The sequence below is a fragment of the Rhinolophus sinicus genome, linkage group LG14 (assembly GCF_036562045.2).
Source record: "Rhinolophus sinicus isolate RSC01 linkage group LG14, ASM3656204v1, whole genome shotgun sequence".
NCBI classification, from domain to species: Eukaryota; Metazoa; Chordata; class Mammalia; order Chiroptera; family Rhinolophidae; genus Rhinolophus; species Rhinolophus sinicus.
In genome coordinates this window covers 50,230,171-50,246,681 of record NC_133763.1, presented here as the reverse complement: position 1 = coordinate 50,246,681, position 16,511 = coordinate 50,230,171, and the positions used below count along the sequence as shown (strand labels likewise).

The 16,511-nt window shown below is 51.2% G+C and overlaps 1 protein-coding gene and 1 long non-coding RNA gene across 4 annotated transcripts; one reads left to right on the top strand and one right to left on the bottom strand.

Annotated features, from left to right (window-relative positions):
- The first annotated feature begins 115 nt into the window (after positions 1–115).
- ITGA10 (integrin subunit alpha 10) lies at positions 116–16,292 on the top strand. 3 transcript variants are annotated; one of them, XM_019739844.2, is made up of 30 exons: positions 116–771; positions 2,278–2,389; positions 2,610–2,719; positions 2,931–3,022; positions 3,235–3,349; positions 4,059–4,186; positions 4,339–4,487; positions 5,167–5,317; positions 5,522–5,687; positions 5,804–5,877; positions 6,095–6,239; positions 6,427–6,575; positions 6,792–6,935; positions 7,079–7,279; positions 8,113–8,243; positions 8,643–8,809; positions 8,909–9,051; positions 9,453–9,566; positions 9,761–9,846; positions 9,997–10,138; positions 10,310–10,402; positions 10,562–10,638; positions 10,793–10,882; positions 11,273–11,357; positions 11,525–11,638; positions 11,873–11,953; positions 12,100–12,213; positions 13,564–13,659; positions 13,959–14,072; positions 14,347–16,292. In XM_019739844.2, the coding sequence occupies exons 1-30, from the start codon at positions 636–638 to the stop codon at positions 14,410–14,412; spliced, it is 3,585 nt and encodes a 1,194-aa protein (XP_019595403.2). In that variant the 5' UTR covers positions 116–635; the 3' UTR covers positions 14,413–16,292. The 3 variants fall into 3 exon arrangements, with proteins under 3 accessions (XP_019595403.2, XP_019595405.2, XP_019595402.2); XM_019739846.2 differs by having other exon boundaries at positions 7,076–7,279; positions 8,140–8,243; XM_019739843.2 differs by having other exon boundaries at positions 117–771; positions 7,076–7,279.
- On the bottom strand, positions 13,171–14,725 carry LOC141568600 (uncharacterized). Its single transcript, XR_012491769.1, has 2 exons — positions 14,592–14,725; positions 13,171–14,063 (listed from the first exon to the last, which is right to left on the bottom strand). It is a non-coding gene; the product is annotated as an uncharacterized LOC141568600 (long non-coding RNA).
- Positions 16,293–16,511: the final 219 nt, after the last annotated feature.

The window sequence follows — 16,511 nt, the reverse complement described above, 5'->3', positions numbered from 1 at the left end:
GATGGTAGCACTACAGAAAGCTAAGAAACGCCATGATTCCAACTTCAGACATTTATAGCCTACTTGGGAAGATGGGAGGGGGGTCTAATGTTAAAGTAATTATACTGATTCCACAAAGAATACCCCACATCAGTTCATATTTTATAGTCCCTTCAAACACTGATGCCACAAGGCGGCATCGGCTAAGAGCCACAAACAGAACTAAGTGGAGTGGGGCTGGTAAGGCTTAGTCTGTGTCTTCACATTGGGACTCCCCTGGGTGGGTGGGGAAATGATATCACTGTTATCAACTCTTTCGTTTTCCATATCTCAGATTGACATAAATAAGGTTAGGAAGTAAAAAGTATCTATCTCCCACACTCCTACTTTCTATTCCAAACCCAAAGAAAACATGATTACCTGACAACAGTAAAGGATAGAAAAAAAAAAGGAAACAAGAAAAAAAGGGAACAAACACCACTGTGTTCTGGTTGGATTTTGAGATGACGCCTCCAGGGGGCAGCACGGAGGCAGAGAACTAGACTAAGATCCCTCAGCCCTTCTTTGCGCTTGGTCTGGGGCTCCCCACAGCTCCCCACCATCACTCCTCCCATTCCGTCCAACTTTATTTTTAGCTGCCAGTGGGAGGGGGCAGGATGGGAGGGAAAGTAAAGAAAACAGAAAAGGAGAGAGTGACAGAGGCACAGAGGACTTTTCGCAGGGACAGAGAACAGCCAGGCATGGAGTGCCCCCTCATCTCTCACCTGTTCTTGCCCCTGATGTTCCTGACAGGTGAGGGAGGATAACTTCTTGGTTTCTGGTGGGAATGAAAGATGTGTGGACTGTTTGTCATTGGGACCTTTAAGGTTGAAATTCTTCGGGAATTCGGGTGAGCTCCTTCGGGTGAGAGGTTAACACTGGTTCTACGTGTGTGTGTGTGTGTGTGTGTGTGTGTGTGTGTGTGTGTGTGTGTTTGCCTGTTTGCATTCTTATGCCCACACCATATGACTGCTTCCATACTGAGACTGGGCGAGCCTTGTGTAAGATTTGTGTCCAATTGTCTAAAACCTTTGTCCTAAACCCTGGAGGAGTGAGGGGACCAAGAAGAAACATGATGTGAACTTTCACGTGGCTGGTCTGATTCCTATTACCCTCCTCCCTACTTCTCCCTACCCTTGGTGGTCTCTGGGGCCTGAGGCATAACCGACTGTGTGGTCAGAATTCTGGGTTTCACCAATGAGCTACAGTTCCTGGTCATACAGCCCTGCCTGTTTCCTCGACGCAAAAAGGCTCACATACAAAACACCTTTCTGAAAAGGAGCATGATCTGAGACAGAGCTCGAGCCATTGGTGGTAGTGCTGGTGGGGTGGCCTGAGAGGGGGTCACTGAGAAGGAAGGAGCAACATACAGGGAAAGAACCATGGGAGGGACCAGAGGCCTGGAATTTTTCCTCACCAGTGCCCTGTAATCTTCGTTTCCTAAAATACCAGCTCTGATTTGAAAGGGATCGAGGTTGGGAGGGAAGAATCAGCCAGGACATGATTGGGGGGGTCTTTAGAGTGGATTGAGAGTTAAAGAAGAGATTCAGGTAAGTAGAGGGCAGTTGGGAGGGTGGATGAGTTAGAATGGAGGGGAAACTTTGGGGTGAAGGGACCCCTGGTAAGGATGGATGGCAAACTATGTGTGTGGGCAGGCGAGTGACCCCACCCAGTTAATTACCACGGAGGTTTCCAGAGCTGGAATCAACCAGAGACCTAGACACTGGAGAATGAAAGTGAGCATGTACCAATGACACTGGGAGTCAAGACGAGATGGAAAGAGAAGGAGAGACCCAGACATGTTGTGCGCCCTGGTCTCCGCTTGTTCTCCCAATGCTCCTGGGTTTGGGAAGAATTTGGAAGGAATAGTTGTAGGGCTCCAGAAATGCCCTCTCCCTCTTTTGACCCTCACAGTTGGGGGAAGAGGATGCGTAGGAGGAATGATGTGGAAAAGAGGAACTTGACCCTTCCAGACATGTCTGTAAATGAGATTTCAGGGGTGGGAATGGAAATACAGCTGTGCACTAGCATGGCAGAGGGCCCCAGGTTAGACCGCTAGACTCAAACACAGGAAGGAGATCATCCTGGCTTGGAACTCTGAATACATGACATTGACAGAGGCCAGGACAACTGATGAGTAATAAGCTGGGAGACAGACTGACATCAAAGCATTCCCTTCATGGCGTCTCTCTGGTTGTACCTGTCTGGGCATTCATCAGCCTCTCTGCTTCCTGCTAACCTACCATCCTGGCTCCCTAGGTCTCTGCTCTCCCTTTAACCTGGACGTGCATCACCCACGCCTATTCCCAGGGCCACCCGAAGCTGAATTTGGATACAGTGTCTTACAACATGTTGGGAGGGGACAGCGATGGTGAGGAGAAAACCAGAGGGCTGTGGGCTTGGGACTGATAGAGCTTTCACAGGGGGGGCGAGGTAGATGGGAATCTAAACTCATCTTTTGGAAGAAACTGAGGGATGTTTGGTCTTTGGGAAATTGCTGGAGCTCTAGGTTTCCCACCCCCATACCCTTTCCCTCTGGCCTATCTCAACGTCATGCTCCCCCAATGCTTATATTCATGTCCTCCTCCCAGGATGCTGGTGGGTGCCCCCTGGGATGGGCCTTCAGGCGACAGAAGGGGAGACGTTTACCGATGCCCTGTAGGGGACTCCCACAATGCCCCATGTGCCAAGGGCCACTTGGGTAAGAAGATGCCTCAGTCTTCCACTCCTAACCCCTAACCTTGATACACTAGAAGCTTTGACCCCTCATACGTCACTTTATTCAAGCCAGTATCCTACATACTCCCTGTCCCTGACTCTATCCTGATCTCATCCTCTTCCAAAATCGCCCTGAACTCAAGGACCCCAGCTGTGACCCCATGACCTCATTCTCTTCCAACCCCTCCCACCAGGTGACTATCCACTGGGAAATTCATCTCGTCCTGCTGTGAATATGCACTTGGGGATGTCTCTACTAGAGACAGATGGTGATGGGGGATTCATGGTGAGCTAAGGAAAGGGTCTCTGAAGGTTTGTGGCAGAGGACAGAGCAGTATAGTAAGGGAAACTGGTCTGTGTGGCGGGGTCAAGGAGTTAAAAACCCTAGAAAGCAAGGAGGGGAATCATGGGGAGTGATCGCAATGCCTCCTACTGGGAGCATGTTCTGAGGGTGCTCTCACAAGCCTGGGAGTAACTGTTTCCCCCATCCATCCCCAGGCCTGTGCCCCTCTCTGGTCTCGTGCTTGTGGCTCCTCCGTCTTCAGTTCTGGGATATGTGCCCGTGTTGATGCTTCGTTCCGGCCCCAGGGAAGCCTGGCACCCACTGCGCAACGTGAGCCAGAAGAAGGGCCTGAGGACTCAGTCCTCAGAACGGGGTATAGGGTGGGAAAAAGATGGGGCAACAGCATATGATGCTTCACAGGGGGCCTGCATGGCTATCCTCACTGCTACCTAATGTACCTGCATAAGCTCCGTGTTTCCTAACAGATTAGAATTCAGACTCTGCCAGGGCATCAAGACTCCATGAACTGGTCAAACCAATTTCAAGAACTCAGCTCTCACTACATCCCTTCCCACCCTTGGCCATAGCGTTTACCTCACCATTCTCCAGTGTGTCATCGATTTTTATACCTCCACCCCCTTTTGTTGAAAGAGTTCACCCAAATGCCTTTCCTTATATTCTCTCCTCAAACACCTTCAGTCTCCAACATCTTCTTAGTTGCTGCCTCTGATTCCCCACCATGAGAACTGACCCTCTTTTGTTCTCCCACAGCATAGGGTGGCACTATATTTCTACCTAGCGTTTAATTCCTTCTTTGTTATTTTAGTAAATTGCACGTATGTCCCTCTCCTCTTTTATTCCTTTCTACATTTACCCAGAGCCTGGCAGACTCTCTTCCTTGCATGTCAGAAGTGCCTAATAAATGTTTCAATTGAATGTGTCCTCCCCTTGGGAGGGAGAATGGAACCTCTTCCCTTGTTGGCCCCATGCCCAAAAACCCTGTACCCCTCTGTTCTCCATCACACCCCCCTCCTCCTAGGCTGCCCCACATACATGGATGTTGTCATCGTCTTGGATGGCTCCAACAGCATCTACCCCTGGTCTGAAGTTCAGACTTTCCTACGAAGACTTGTGAGCAGGCTGTTTATTGACCCGGAGCAGATACAGGTAAGAGAAGGCAATATGGACGGGCGTGGAGGGGGAGGGGAGTTAAGTGTAGGCAGTGTTTTCCAGGTGCTCCCCTCCCCTCCCTCGCGTGCTTTCTTCTCCCTCCCCACCTCCAAACACACATTTCATTTGACTGCACATTTTGTTCTCAGGTGGGACTGGTGCAGTATGGCGAGAGCCCTGTACATGAGTGGTCCCTGGGAGATTTCCGAACCAAGGAAGAAGTGGTGAGAGCAGCAAGGAACCTGAGTCGGCGAGAGGGACGAGAAACAAAGACTGCCCAAGCAATAATGGTGGCCTGGTGAGGCATTGGAAAGGGGTGTGTGGGAGACCAGAGTGAGGACGGCCTAGAAGGGTTAGGGGAGGGTTTAGAGGGCAGTGTGTACTCTAGGGTTCAGTGTGTACCCAAGGTGCTTTGCGTGCTCATCTTAGCATGCACACTAATGGTGGGTGGGAGAAGGCTGACTGGGCTGTCATTGCACTCCCTCTCGTCACATTTCTACAAATTGTCTATGTCTGTGTCTCTCCATGTTTCTGCTGTATTCATCTCTGCAGACGGAACTCTCTTTCTCTGTCCTTCCACTCCCGCTTTAATCTTGACCCTCAGGTTCTCCACTACTCGTGACCTAGCCCACTTTCCAAATGTCGTTCAAACTTTCTGGGGAGATGCGCCTGACCTAACCATTCTCCTTTCTTCTACATTCCTTTAGTATTTGTCCTCCCAAATGCAGTATTTGCTGAATGAATCTACCAATGAATGGATTTTGTTCTTATTTGCATTGATGATATGCTGCTCTATATGTTCGATGACATTCAAGCATTGAGCTCCTACTGTGTGCCAGTCTCCATGCTTGCCACCGTAGGGAGATGGTCCGAGAGGGGAGATGCCTGACCTCAGTGAACCGCTGACGGAGTTAAGTCCTGCGTGTGTGTATCTGCGTACACCTGATCACATCTTACTCCTTTTCCTCTCTTCTTAGCACAGAAGGATTCAGTCAGTCCCATGGGGGCCGACCAGAGGCTGCCAGGCTACTGGTGGTGGTCACTGATGGAGAATCACATGATGGAGAAGAGCTTCCCACAGCGCTAAAGGCCTGTGAGGCTGGAAGAGTGACACGCTATGGGATTGCGGTAAGACTCTACTTTGGATCTGGAAGGGTGGAGGGGGTGGGGATGGTGACATTGAGGACTGGGAACTTGAGGGAAACAGGCAGGAACCGCTCCCCAGACCTCAGCCACATTTCCTGTCCTTCGATGCGTTGGCTGTGTTCTGTACCAGCTCTAACATCTCACTCCACACAGCTAATAGACCCCACCTTGACCTCCTTACCCCAGGTCCTCGGTCACTACCTCCGGAGACAGCGAGATCCCAGCTCTTTCCTGCGGGAAATCAGAGCAATCGCCAGTGATCCAGATGAGAAATTCTTCTTCAATGTCACAGACGAAGCTGCACTGACTGACATTGTGGACGCACTAGGAGACCGGATTTTTGGCCTTGAGGGTAATGATCACCCTGGAGAAATAGAGGCCAGGGTGGGGTGCAGTCCTAGAGTAAGTTCAATAGGTCAAAGATGGAACTGTCTTCCCTGACGTTGCCGATGTTTTCTCATGCTCAAGGGTCCCATGGAGAAAATGAAAGCTCCTTTGGGCTGGAAATGTCTCAGATTGGTTTCTCTACTCATCGGTTAAAGGTTGGACAGATTTGATTCCTCTATAACCCCTCTCGACCTCTGACTCCTTCCAACCTCTGACTCAGATAGCTTTAACCCCAGGGCTCTTCTAGATTCTTCCTTTAGCGATATGCACGCTGACCTGTTCATGCCTTTCCAACTGACCCCAGCATACCCTCAGTGACCCTCTCACTCCCGGAGAGTCTTGTCAGTGACCCTTTCTGGTTCTGTCCTACAGGATGGGATTCTCTTTGGGATGGTGGGGGCCTACGACTGGGGGGGCTCAGTGTTATGGCTTGAAGATGGTCACCGCCTTTTCCCCCCACGCACGGCCCTGGAAGATGAGTTCCCCCCTGCACTGCAGAACCATGCAGCCTACTTGGGTGAGTAGCAGAGTGCAGGCCATTGGGAGGTGGGGGAAGGCTCCCATGGTGGAGGGTATGAGGTACTCCCCCTTAAATCTTGAAGTTTTTCATTGATCTCCTGCTACTGTCCTTGAGACCTCCTTCTATGCCTTTAGGGACCCTCCCAATTGACCTGTCTTCTTTCCCTTTCACCCCTGATTTCTAGGTTACTCTGTTTCCTCCATGTTTTTGCGGAGTGGACAACGCCTCTTTCTTTCCGGGGCTCCTCGGTTTAAACATCGAGGAAAGGTCATTGCCTTCCAACTTAAGAAAAATGGGGCTGTGAGGGTCTCCCAGAGCCTCCAGGGGGAGCAGGTAGGGCATCCAAGGAAGGGTGGGACCCTCGGATCCCTCCCAAGGAAATCCAGCTGTGGGGGAAGAGAGTAGAGGGGCAAGAGGGGGGGCCTGAAGAGTCTGTGCCGAATTCTGGTTGGCTGAGTCTGTCAGGGGTGTGAGGACCTGTTTGACTGGTGGGTGCTTCCCACTTGCCCACAATCACCTTCCCTTTCCTCTGGATTCACCGCTCCCCAGATTGGCTCATACTTTGGCAGTGAACTCTGCCCATTGGATACGGATGGGGATGGAACAACTGATGTCTTACTTGTGGCTGCCCCCATGTTCCTGGGACCTCAGAACAAGGAGACAGGACGTGTTTATGTGTACCTGGTGGGCCAGGTGAGACTTGCTGGGCTCCCCTAGAACCTATTTGCAAGGGGTGGAGGGAGGCAGGAAGGGAAGGCACATACATTTGAGGGCTGGCTGAGAGGTGGGGACTATCGCGTCAGCATCTGCTCTCTTTCCCTCGTCTCACCCAGCAGTCCTTGCTGACACTCCAGGGAACACTTCAGCCAGAACCCCCTCAGGATGCTCGCTTTGGCTTTGCCATGGGTGCCCTTCCTGATCTGAACCAAGATGGTTTTGCTGATGTGGCTGTGGGGGCGCCCCTGGAGGATGGGCACCGTGGGGCACTGTACCTGTATCATGGGACCCAGCATGGAGTCAGGCCCCGTCCTGCCCAGGTCAGGCGTGCACACATAAAGCCCGGGCATGGTGGGGGGAAGGGGAAGGGAGCTGTGCTCTTTGCTTATCAGTGCTTCCCTGGACTTGTGACTCAGACTGAACCAGTGCTTTTTTATCAGTGCAGTAGCCCCCCGTATTGATGGGGGACCGCCAGTGGATGCCTGAAACCACAGATAGTACCAAATTCTATATATACTGTTACATGTTTTTTCCTATACATACATACCTATGGTAAAATTTAATTTATAAATTAGGCACAGTAAGAGATTAACAACACTAATTAATAAGAACAGAATAATTATAACAATACACTGTCATAAAAGTTATGTGGATGTGGCATTATTAAGGAAAATAAGGGTTGCTTGAACACAAGCGGTGCGATGACATGACAGCTGATCTGATAACTAAGATGGCGGCTAAGTGTCTAACAGGCAGGGAGCGTGTCCAGCATGGAGATGCTGGACAAACGGATGATTCATGCTCCAGGCAGGACAGAGTTGGACAGCGTGAGATTTCATCACACTACTCAAAACAGTGCTCAGTTTAAAACTTATGAATTGTTCATTTCTGGAATTTTCCATTAAACATTTTCGGACCATGGTTGACCATGGGGAACAGTGGAAAGGGAAACCGTGGATAAGGCGGGACTACTGTAGACAAAAAGGTGAGGGAGTGGGGGAGGATGCAGGTTGCTGTACTAGGGACTCCTGAACACAGGCAAGTTTCTCTAATTTCTTCCCATGCCTGATGGGAGCATTAGAAAGAGCCAGGTGGGCGGCCTGGGAAAGCAGGTGTGTGAGTCCCTGCTCAGTCTCCCCTCTCTTCCTCTCAGCGGATTGCTGCTGTCTCCATGCCACAGGCCCTCAGTTACTTTGGTCGGAGTGTGGATGGCCGGCTAGATCTGGATGGAGACGACCTGGTGGATGTGGCCATAGGTGCCCAAGGGGCAGCCGTCCTGCTCAGGTGAGCGGTGCCATCTCAGGTAGCAGTGGACCGTATAGCACAGTGATGAAAAGCAAGGGCTTTAGAGTCACAGGCTTTGATTTGGATTTCTTGGTCAAGTTACTCTGTGCCTCCATTTCCTAGTTTACAAAATGGGAAGAACAACGTACGTAACGTGTAGGCTTATTGTGAGGATTAAATGTGATGACCCATATAACAATCTTCACACAGTGCCTTGCTCATGACAAGTGCTTATTAAATGTTAGCTGTTATCTTACTTTGTCAGAGGTTCAGGGGTGGGTGACATGTGCTCCTAACCCCTTATTCTTTCCTTTGACCTCAAGGAGGTAAACACTGAGAGTGGCCTTTCTCGCAGACTTTCCTCCTACTGCTTGAATTTCTTTCCCACTCTGTTCCTAGCTCCCGGCCCATTGTCCACCTGGCGCCTTCACTGGATGTGACCCCGCCGGCCATCAGTGTGGTTCAAAGGGACTGCAGACGCCGAGGCCAGGATGCAGCCTGCCTTTCTGCAGCCCTTTGCTTCCAAGTGACGTCCCGCACTCCTGGCCGCTGGGATCGCCGCTTCTGTGAGTGACTTCCGTGCATCCGAGGCAGCTGTCAACCCCTTCCCTACCTGCCTTGGTCTCTGGACCCTCTCCACCCTCACTCTTGCCTGCCCCATTCAGATATGCGGTTCACAGCGTCACTGGATGAGTGGACCGCTGGGGCCCGTGCAGCGTTTGATGGCTCTGGCCAGAGGCTGTCCCCTCGGCGGATCCGGCTCAGCGTGGGGAATGTCACTTGTGAGCAGCTGTATTTCCATGTGCTGGTGAGGAGGGGTCTGGGACTGCTTTGCCTCAGGGCCTGGGAGTGAGGGGAAGGCTGGGTAAGAGGAGGAATTTCTGCTAGATTAGCAAGAAAGCCAGGGAAGTGAAGAAGTTCAGACTTTGGAGTCAGGCTGACCTGAGGCGCTGCCACCTATGCCATGTGGCAAGTCACATAACCTGCGAACCTCAGTTTCCTCACCTGCCAAGAGGCGTTCATAATAATAATTACGTCATAGGACTTGTATTAGAAGTAAATGTGACTATATTGACAATACCTCAGGACAGCGCCTGGCACACAGAAAATGCTCAATAAATGGTCAGTGTCATTATCACATTCCGCCAGGGGGCTGAGTTGTACCCCTAAGCCTGGCTCCCCATGATATTTGCCTCTGGTTTCCCTCAGGATACATCGGATTACCTTCGGCCGGTGGCCTTGACTGTGACCTTCGTTTTGGACAACACCACAAAGCCAGGACCTGTGCTGGATGAGGGCTCGCCCACCTCCATACGAAAGCTGGTCAGCTGCGCCAAGCCCTGTCCCCGGGACCCAATACTGCCCTTCTCAGTGAATTCAAGAGAAAGAGGAGGGAGGAGACATGAGATCATGGTGACATCTGACCTGGGCACCCACACTTCTCTTTCCACTTTTCCCCAGTTGCATTCCTTTCTCCTTGCCTTCCTCTCAGCCCTCAGCCTCTTCCCTCTCCTTAGGTCCCCTTCTCGAAGGACTGTGGCCCTGACAATGAATGCGTCACAGACCTGGTGCTTCGAGCTAATATGGACATCAGAGGCTCCAGGTGGGATGGGTGTGAACTGGCCAAACCAGGGTGACCAGAGCCAGACAGGAAGGGGCTTGAAGGGAGCTGGCGGGCTGTTTCTTGCCCAGGAAAACAGAAGTGAGGTTTTTGGCACCCTGTCCACTCCTGAGCTCTTATCCACCCTCCTAGGAAGGACCCGTTCCTGGTTCGAGGTGGTCGGCGGAAAGTGCTGGTATCAGCAACTCTGGAGAACAGGAAGGAAAATGCCTACAATACTAGCCTGAGTCTCAGCTTCTCTAGAAACCTCCACCTGGCCAGTTTCACGCCTCAGGTGCCCTTGGGGGAGAAGGTTTGGGAGGAGTTGGGGAAGGAGGAGGAAGGAGATGGGGGTATTGTCCTCAGCTGCCAGGGGCTCTAGAGAAAGGCTCAGTGTTGAGAGGCTGCAGGCAGGAGAGCAGCGGGAGCCCCAGCTCCAACCTCCACCCCCATTTCTCGCTCTCAGAGGGACAGGCCAGTGAAGGTGGAATGTGTAGCCCCTTCTCCTCATGGCCGGCTCTGCAGTGTGGGGCATCCCGTCTTTCAGACCGGAGCCAAGGTAAGTTGGGGTCCAGGATGAGAAAGGGGCTCTGGGAGACCAGGGGCTGGAATCGCTGGGGCCTGGGAGTTTGGGGAACAAGGCACACAAGGGCTTCCGTTCCTCTGTCGTCACCCTGTGAAGACGAATCTCCCCTGACCCCCTGTCCCTGGCCCCCAGGTGACCTTTCTGCTAGAGTTTGAGTTTAGCTGCTCTTCCCTCCTGAGCCAGGTCCTTGTGAGGCTGACTGCGACCAGGTGAGAACAAAGGGCCCTCCTCCCGTCCTCTCCAGCTGGGTCTTGGGGGTGGTCATGGTAGGTGTGTTGGGGGAGGGGGATGAACAGCACTGACTCCTCTACTCCAGAGAGGGGTGTGCGAGATGGATGTGAGCCTCTCCCCCTGACTCTGCAGTAATAGTCTGGAGAGCAATGGGACCCTGCAAGATAATACAGCCCAGACCGCAGCCTACATCCAGTATGAGCCTCACCTCCTCTTCTCTAGGTATGGCTGAACTCCCGTCTGGGACCCCGTTCTGACCCCAGACTCGTGTGGTTCAGTGTCCCCCAACCCAGACCCTTGGGGTTGCTCCGTCTTTTTGCCTTCAATCCCACTCATGTGGAACCTTCTCTTTTAAGCATCTTACTTTCTTCCTAGGTATAGGGCTTTGCTGGGCCCTGGGGAGTGGAGCTGGAATGGGGGGATAGGGGATGTGGCCCTAAAGTTTGTGCCCAGTCAATGGCATGTCCCATTTCTGTCTTCTCTGTGTATCCCCGTCTCTTTACACATGTGCTGGCCCTGCCTTCCCCGAATCCATGGATATGTGCTGACCCTGTGCCTCTGTGTCTCTGTCATGGCTGCGACCATGGACTTCCTGACCTGGTATCCACTCAGTGAATCCACTCTTCACCGCTATGAGGTTCACCCATATGGCACCCTCCCAGTGGGTCCTGGCCCTGAATTCAAAACCACTCTTAGGGTGAGAAGCTGGAGGGGGGCAGCTTGGCATGAGGAGGGGGGAGGGGAGGAGTCCTGGGAAAAGACAGGAAGAGTCTCTTAGATTTCAGTGGTATCCAGGGTAAAGGGGAACAGATGAGGCAGGGTCTTCTGTTTCCCGCCTCTTCCCATTTCCCATCCTCCTCTCAGGTTCAGAACCTTGGCTGCTATGTGGTCAGTGGCCTCATCATCTCCGCCTTCCTTCCAGCTGTGGCCCATGGGGGCAGTTACTTCCTGTCACTGTCTCAGGTCATCACGACCAATGTGAGTCTGGGCTAGGGTTATGGGGAGCCCTCCCTCCTCAAGCCGGTGGACTCACCAGTTCCCTGTCTGCTGGGTCACTGCTCTCAGGGCTCCTCCCCCTGGGGACCTTTCTTTGACATACGTGACTTCTTTGAGAAGAAAGGGATTACCCCACTGTGGGCGGTATGCGGCTGCTCAGCCTGGCATGGCTGGCCTCTTACCATCAAGAGTTCCTCAAGTTGGATCTTCCCGTAGGCAAGCTGTACAGTGCAGAACCTGACTGAGCCCCCAGGGCCCCCAGTACATCCAGAGGAACTTCAGCACACAAGCAGACTGGTATGAGTCATAAGGTGGTGAAGAAGGTGTCCAGAGTGGGGGAGCAGCAGAGTTTGGAGCCTTGGGATGCGGGGGGAGTGGAGCCTGGAGTGGGAAGTGGGGCATCTTTCCACCCCAGCTCCTGATCCGTCTCTCTCTTCTGGTAGAATGGGAGCAATACTCGGTGTCAGGTCGTGAGGTGCCACCTTGGGCGGCTCGCAAAGGGGTCCGAGGCCTCTGTTGGACTACTGAGGCTGGTTCACAATGAATTTTTCCGGAGGGTAAAACTTTCATTTCCTATTACCCTCCCCTTCTGCTCCTATCTGGACCTTGAGCGTAGGCTTTGGAGGTGAACAAACCCATGTTTAAGTCCCAGCTTGGCCTCTTGCTAGCTGTTGGACCTTGAGCGAGTTATTTCATCTCTCTATGCTTCTTTTCCTCATCTCTAAAATGGGGAAGATAATACCTCTTTTAAGGGGTTGTTGTAAAGAAGAAATGAATAATGAGATGGGCTCATTAAAAGCTAGTTATTATCATTGAATTTTCCTCCATTTATCATCCCTTAGTGCTATATCGGTAATCAATCAACATTGATAGGGCACCTAAATTCAATCAATAATCCACCTAGGATCTACTATATGAAAGGTCCTATGCTAGGTAGACACTCTCTACCAAAGAGAGATAAAGAGAGAACCAGACTTAGAGAAGGACGGGCCTTCTCTCCCCAACATTTAGTACCACGCTTAACACATTGTAGGAACTTAATACGTCTTTGTAAAATGAATGAATACATAGTTGATACCACATGCAGGACATGTATTGGAGAGTAGCTGGGGGGAAGATTATATAGTTGATAGGGATTTGGATTATGCAAGTTCTCTAGACATTGAACTTAATATGATTGGCAGTCAGGAGTCAGGGTGATTGCCTGAGCCGGAAATAACATCTAATTATAACACCTATTTGGTACTAGGGGTTTTACTGCGTTTCCCCGTATGCCATCCTGCTTTGACCTACACAAAATCCCGAGGATGTACTGGTAGGCGTATGTTTTCGGGAAGTTAACTCTGACAGACCGTCCTTCTCTAAGTCTGGTTCTCTCTTTATCTCTCTTTGGTATCCTTTTTTTCCATTCATTCATCTATCCTTTTAACAAAGATTTATTGAGAAACCACTAGGTATTTGGCACTGTGCTAGGCTCTAGGCACCAAGGACACATAGTTAATGAGACACAGTCCTTGACCTCAAGGCTCTTATAATTCAGTGGTGAAAGCCAGCAAAGTAAACAGAATGTTATAACCTTATCCAGGGTGGTGGGAGTTGGGAGGAAATACTTCCCTAAGTCCCAGAGCAGATGACATCTAAACTTCAACCTAAAGGAGGGGTAGGGGTCAGCCAAAGAAAGGGGAGTTGAATACATGACAGGTAGACCAAACAGCATATAGGAAGGACCAGTGACTTTCCATCTGTGACCGTTCTTCTCTTTCCCCATTGGTCTCCAACCTTTTCTTCTGGTCTTGAGAGTCCTGGAAGTTGTGCATGGCAGCCTCTTCTTTGCTTTTGGGGTTTCAAGAGCCACACCACCTGATGATGGCTCACTGGAAATGCCTTCCCATCCACTTGTTCCACAGGCCAAATTCAAGTCTCTGACAGTGGTCAGCACCTTTGAGCTGGGAACAGAGGCGGGCAGTGTCCTGCAGCTGCCAGAAGCTTCCCGTTGGAGTGAGGTGAGGCTGGAGACTGAATCTGAGAGCTGTGAAAATAGTGAGGGTGGGGACGGGGGAAGGGCACCTGTGGGCTTTTTCAGAACAGAGGTGTCTTCATTAGCCAGCAATCGGGGAGCCAGAAGTGATATATCAGAATTGCTAGGGTCCCACTGCCTCCATTCCTGCCTCAGTTTTTTTTTTGTGGTTTTTTTTTTTTTGGCCTTTTATTCTTCTGTTTTGAGGCTGGCTTAGCTCTAAGGTGGGGTGTGGCTCGCTGGGTGAAAGGGTGCGAGTTAAAAACAACTCTCCTCTGCATACAGAGCCTCCTGGAGGTGATTCAGTCTCCCCCCCTCCTCATCTCCCTGTGGATCCTCATTGGCAGTGTCCTGGGAGGGCTGCTGCTGCTGGCTCTCCTTGTCTTCTGCCTGTGGAAGGTAAGCGCTGCGTTAGTGGCAAGTAGGGGGCATAGTGCCCACGAGTTGAGGGGTCCTTGACTGCAGCAGGGAGAACTGGATTAGCTAAGCCGCCTGTGGGTCCCCTTCCCTGTACTCCGCAAATGTTGGTTGAATTAAACTAAGCCAAATAAAATAAATTTGTGTCTCATGTTTGGAAGCAGAACAAAAGTGAAGACTTCAGATATGTCTGAGGGCTGTTGGCGAGGTCCCCAGGCAGGGCATTTGACGATGACTCTTATCTCTTCCTCTACAGCTTGGCTTCTTTGCCCGTAAGAAGATCCCCGAGGAAGAAAAAAGAGATGAAAAATTGGAGCAATGAATGTAGAATAAAGCCCTCGAAAGTCCTCCCTGGCAGCTTCTGCAAAAGACTTGCATAAGAGTGGAGGCTTAGTGGCTCACATGGGACAAGGAGAAGCCTCTGGACTCTTCTCCCCGGACCTGCAACCTGACTTGACTTTTGAGTCATGAGGACGCTGCTGGCAAGAGATGAGGTCTTACCTCAGACACGAAGGGCTGGCACCCACACCAGGAACACTCCCACCTTCTGCTTTCCTCCTCATGATGCTGGTTCCACAGCCAACACTGGGGGGCCCCTTTTGCCCTATCCCCAGGAACCAAGAAATTTTTGCCTACGTCCCTGACTCCTTTCAGATTCCCTCTACATCCTCCCTGACAATTTGGCAAGAATGAGGCTTATCTTCCTCCATTGCCTGCCTCTCACCTTCCAGCCTGCTCCCCACTCCACAGGAGGGAGCTGAGGTTGGCTTGAAAGAAGTAAAGTCAACATCTGCTGCTTTCCTGTGGAGTCTGGTGATTCAGAGAGCCGGATGGGGAGAGTCAACAGGAAAAAAGGAGGGAGGAGGAAAAGCCACAAGAGACATTCTGTACAATTCCAAGGAACAGAGAAGCCTTTAGACAGGCAACTGCCATCCCCCTGAAACCTGAGACTTCGTGGTGCGGTCGCCCGCCCTCAGGTGCTAGTGAAACAGCTTCCCCAGGCCGGCTGGGTACGGCTTTCCCCACGCACACCCTTCCCCGGGAGCAAAGCCAGAGCCGCCGGGGGCCCGATTCCCGGGAGCCAGGGGCCCCCACGTGGCTAGAACTGGAATAGCAGAGAAGTCTTGCTACCCCAGGCAGTGTTTTCTCCTCTCAGGCTGCACGCACTCTGGAGCCCTCCTTGGGGCTTCCTTACAGAAACAACAAAGAAGGAAGAAGATTGCTGCTTGGTGGTGGGAAACCCTTTCACCTTACCAGCTCTGGGAAGCAGCAGCCCCCAGGGGTCTGAACAAGTGGGGTCTGCATTCAGGAGGAAGCCAAAGTGGGTGGCAGGAGGTCTCTGGGGAGCAAGCCTTTCCTTGCTCAGCACTGGTTGTGTAGCACAAACAGCTGCTAGGAGAATGTTCCTGGGGCAACTCCAGTCCTACCTGGTAGGGCTTCTCTGGTGAAATCAGCTTGCCAGCCCCTGCCTGATGTTTACCAGCAATTCTCAAGTGAATGTCTATCTCTGGATTCCCCTCCCCCCTTCCCATTTTTTGGTCATGGCCAGTAAAGAGAATTTGATTTCTCATTGACAACTGGGTAACATATTTCTTTGGATACCAAAACCGGTTGTGGGTCTCCAGAGTGCAGCTCTGACAGCCATTGGGAGAATCAGCACCCATGTAGAGCTGAGAAGAGACCTGACCGGGCAGTTGCCTGGCAGCCACAGAACCTGTCCTCCAGGGGCATTCTTGAGGCCTGGCCACAATATTTATTTTGGCATGTGTCTGGCCTTTTGCAGAGGGCATTGTCTCTACTTCCCAGCAGGGTGGACGGCATATCAGAAGGCCAGAACAAATAAAGTTCAGTGTCAAATGACTGCTGGTTCTAATCGAGTTCCCTAGCATATGGACGGCTCAGGAATGGTGAGAGGCAAGTCCTCTCCTGAGACCTTATACAGTTGAATCTCTAGAAGGTAAAGTTATGAAGTATTTAAAATATGTTCTGTGACTTTACCACTGGAGATGTGCTCTAGCTTCCTGCAAACCGCACCTACTGAAGTGACCACAGAGTGTAAAATGTGCAGATTTGGGCAGCACATAGGCCTAGATTGAAATCCCACGTCTGCCATGTATCAGCTACGCGGTTCTGGGCAAGTCCTAACTACCACAATGCTCAGATAACAATAAAAGGCTGTGTAATGCAGCGGTTAAGAATGAAGACAGACTTGGTTTACAATCTAAGCTGTACTAGTAACACTAGTTTGACCTCGAACAGATTTAATTTCTCTACGTATTGACTGTCTTGTCTTTAAACTTAGGGTTGTGAGAACTCAATGCGATGATACAAGTAAAGTGAGCATCTAGCGAGTACTCAGGAAATAGTCGCTATCGTTATAAAAATAGTTTGTTATTACAGTGTGTTGTGAGGAGAGTGAGA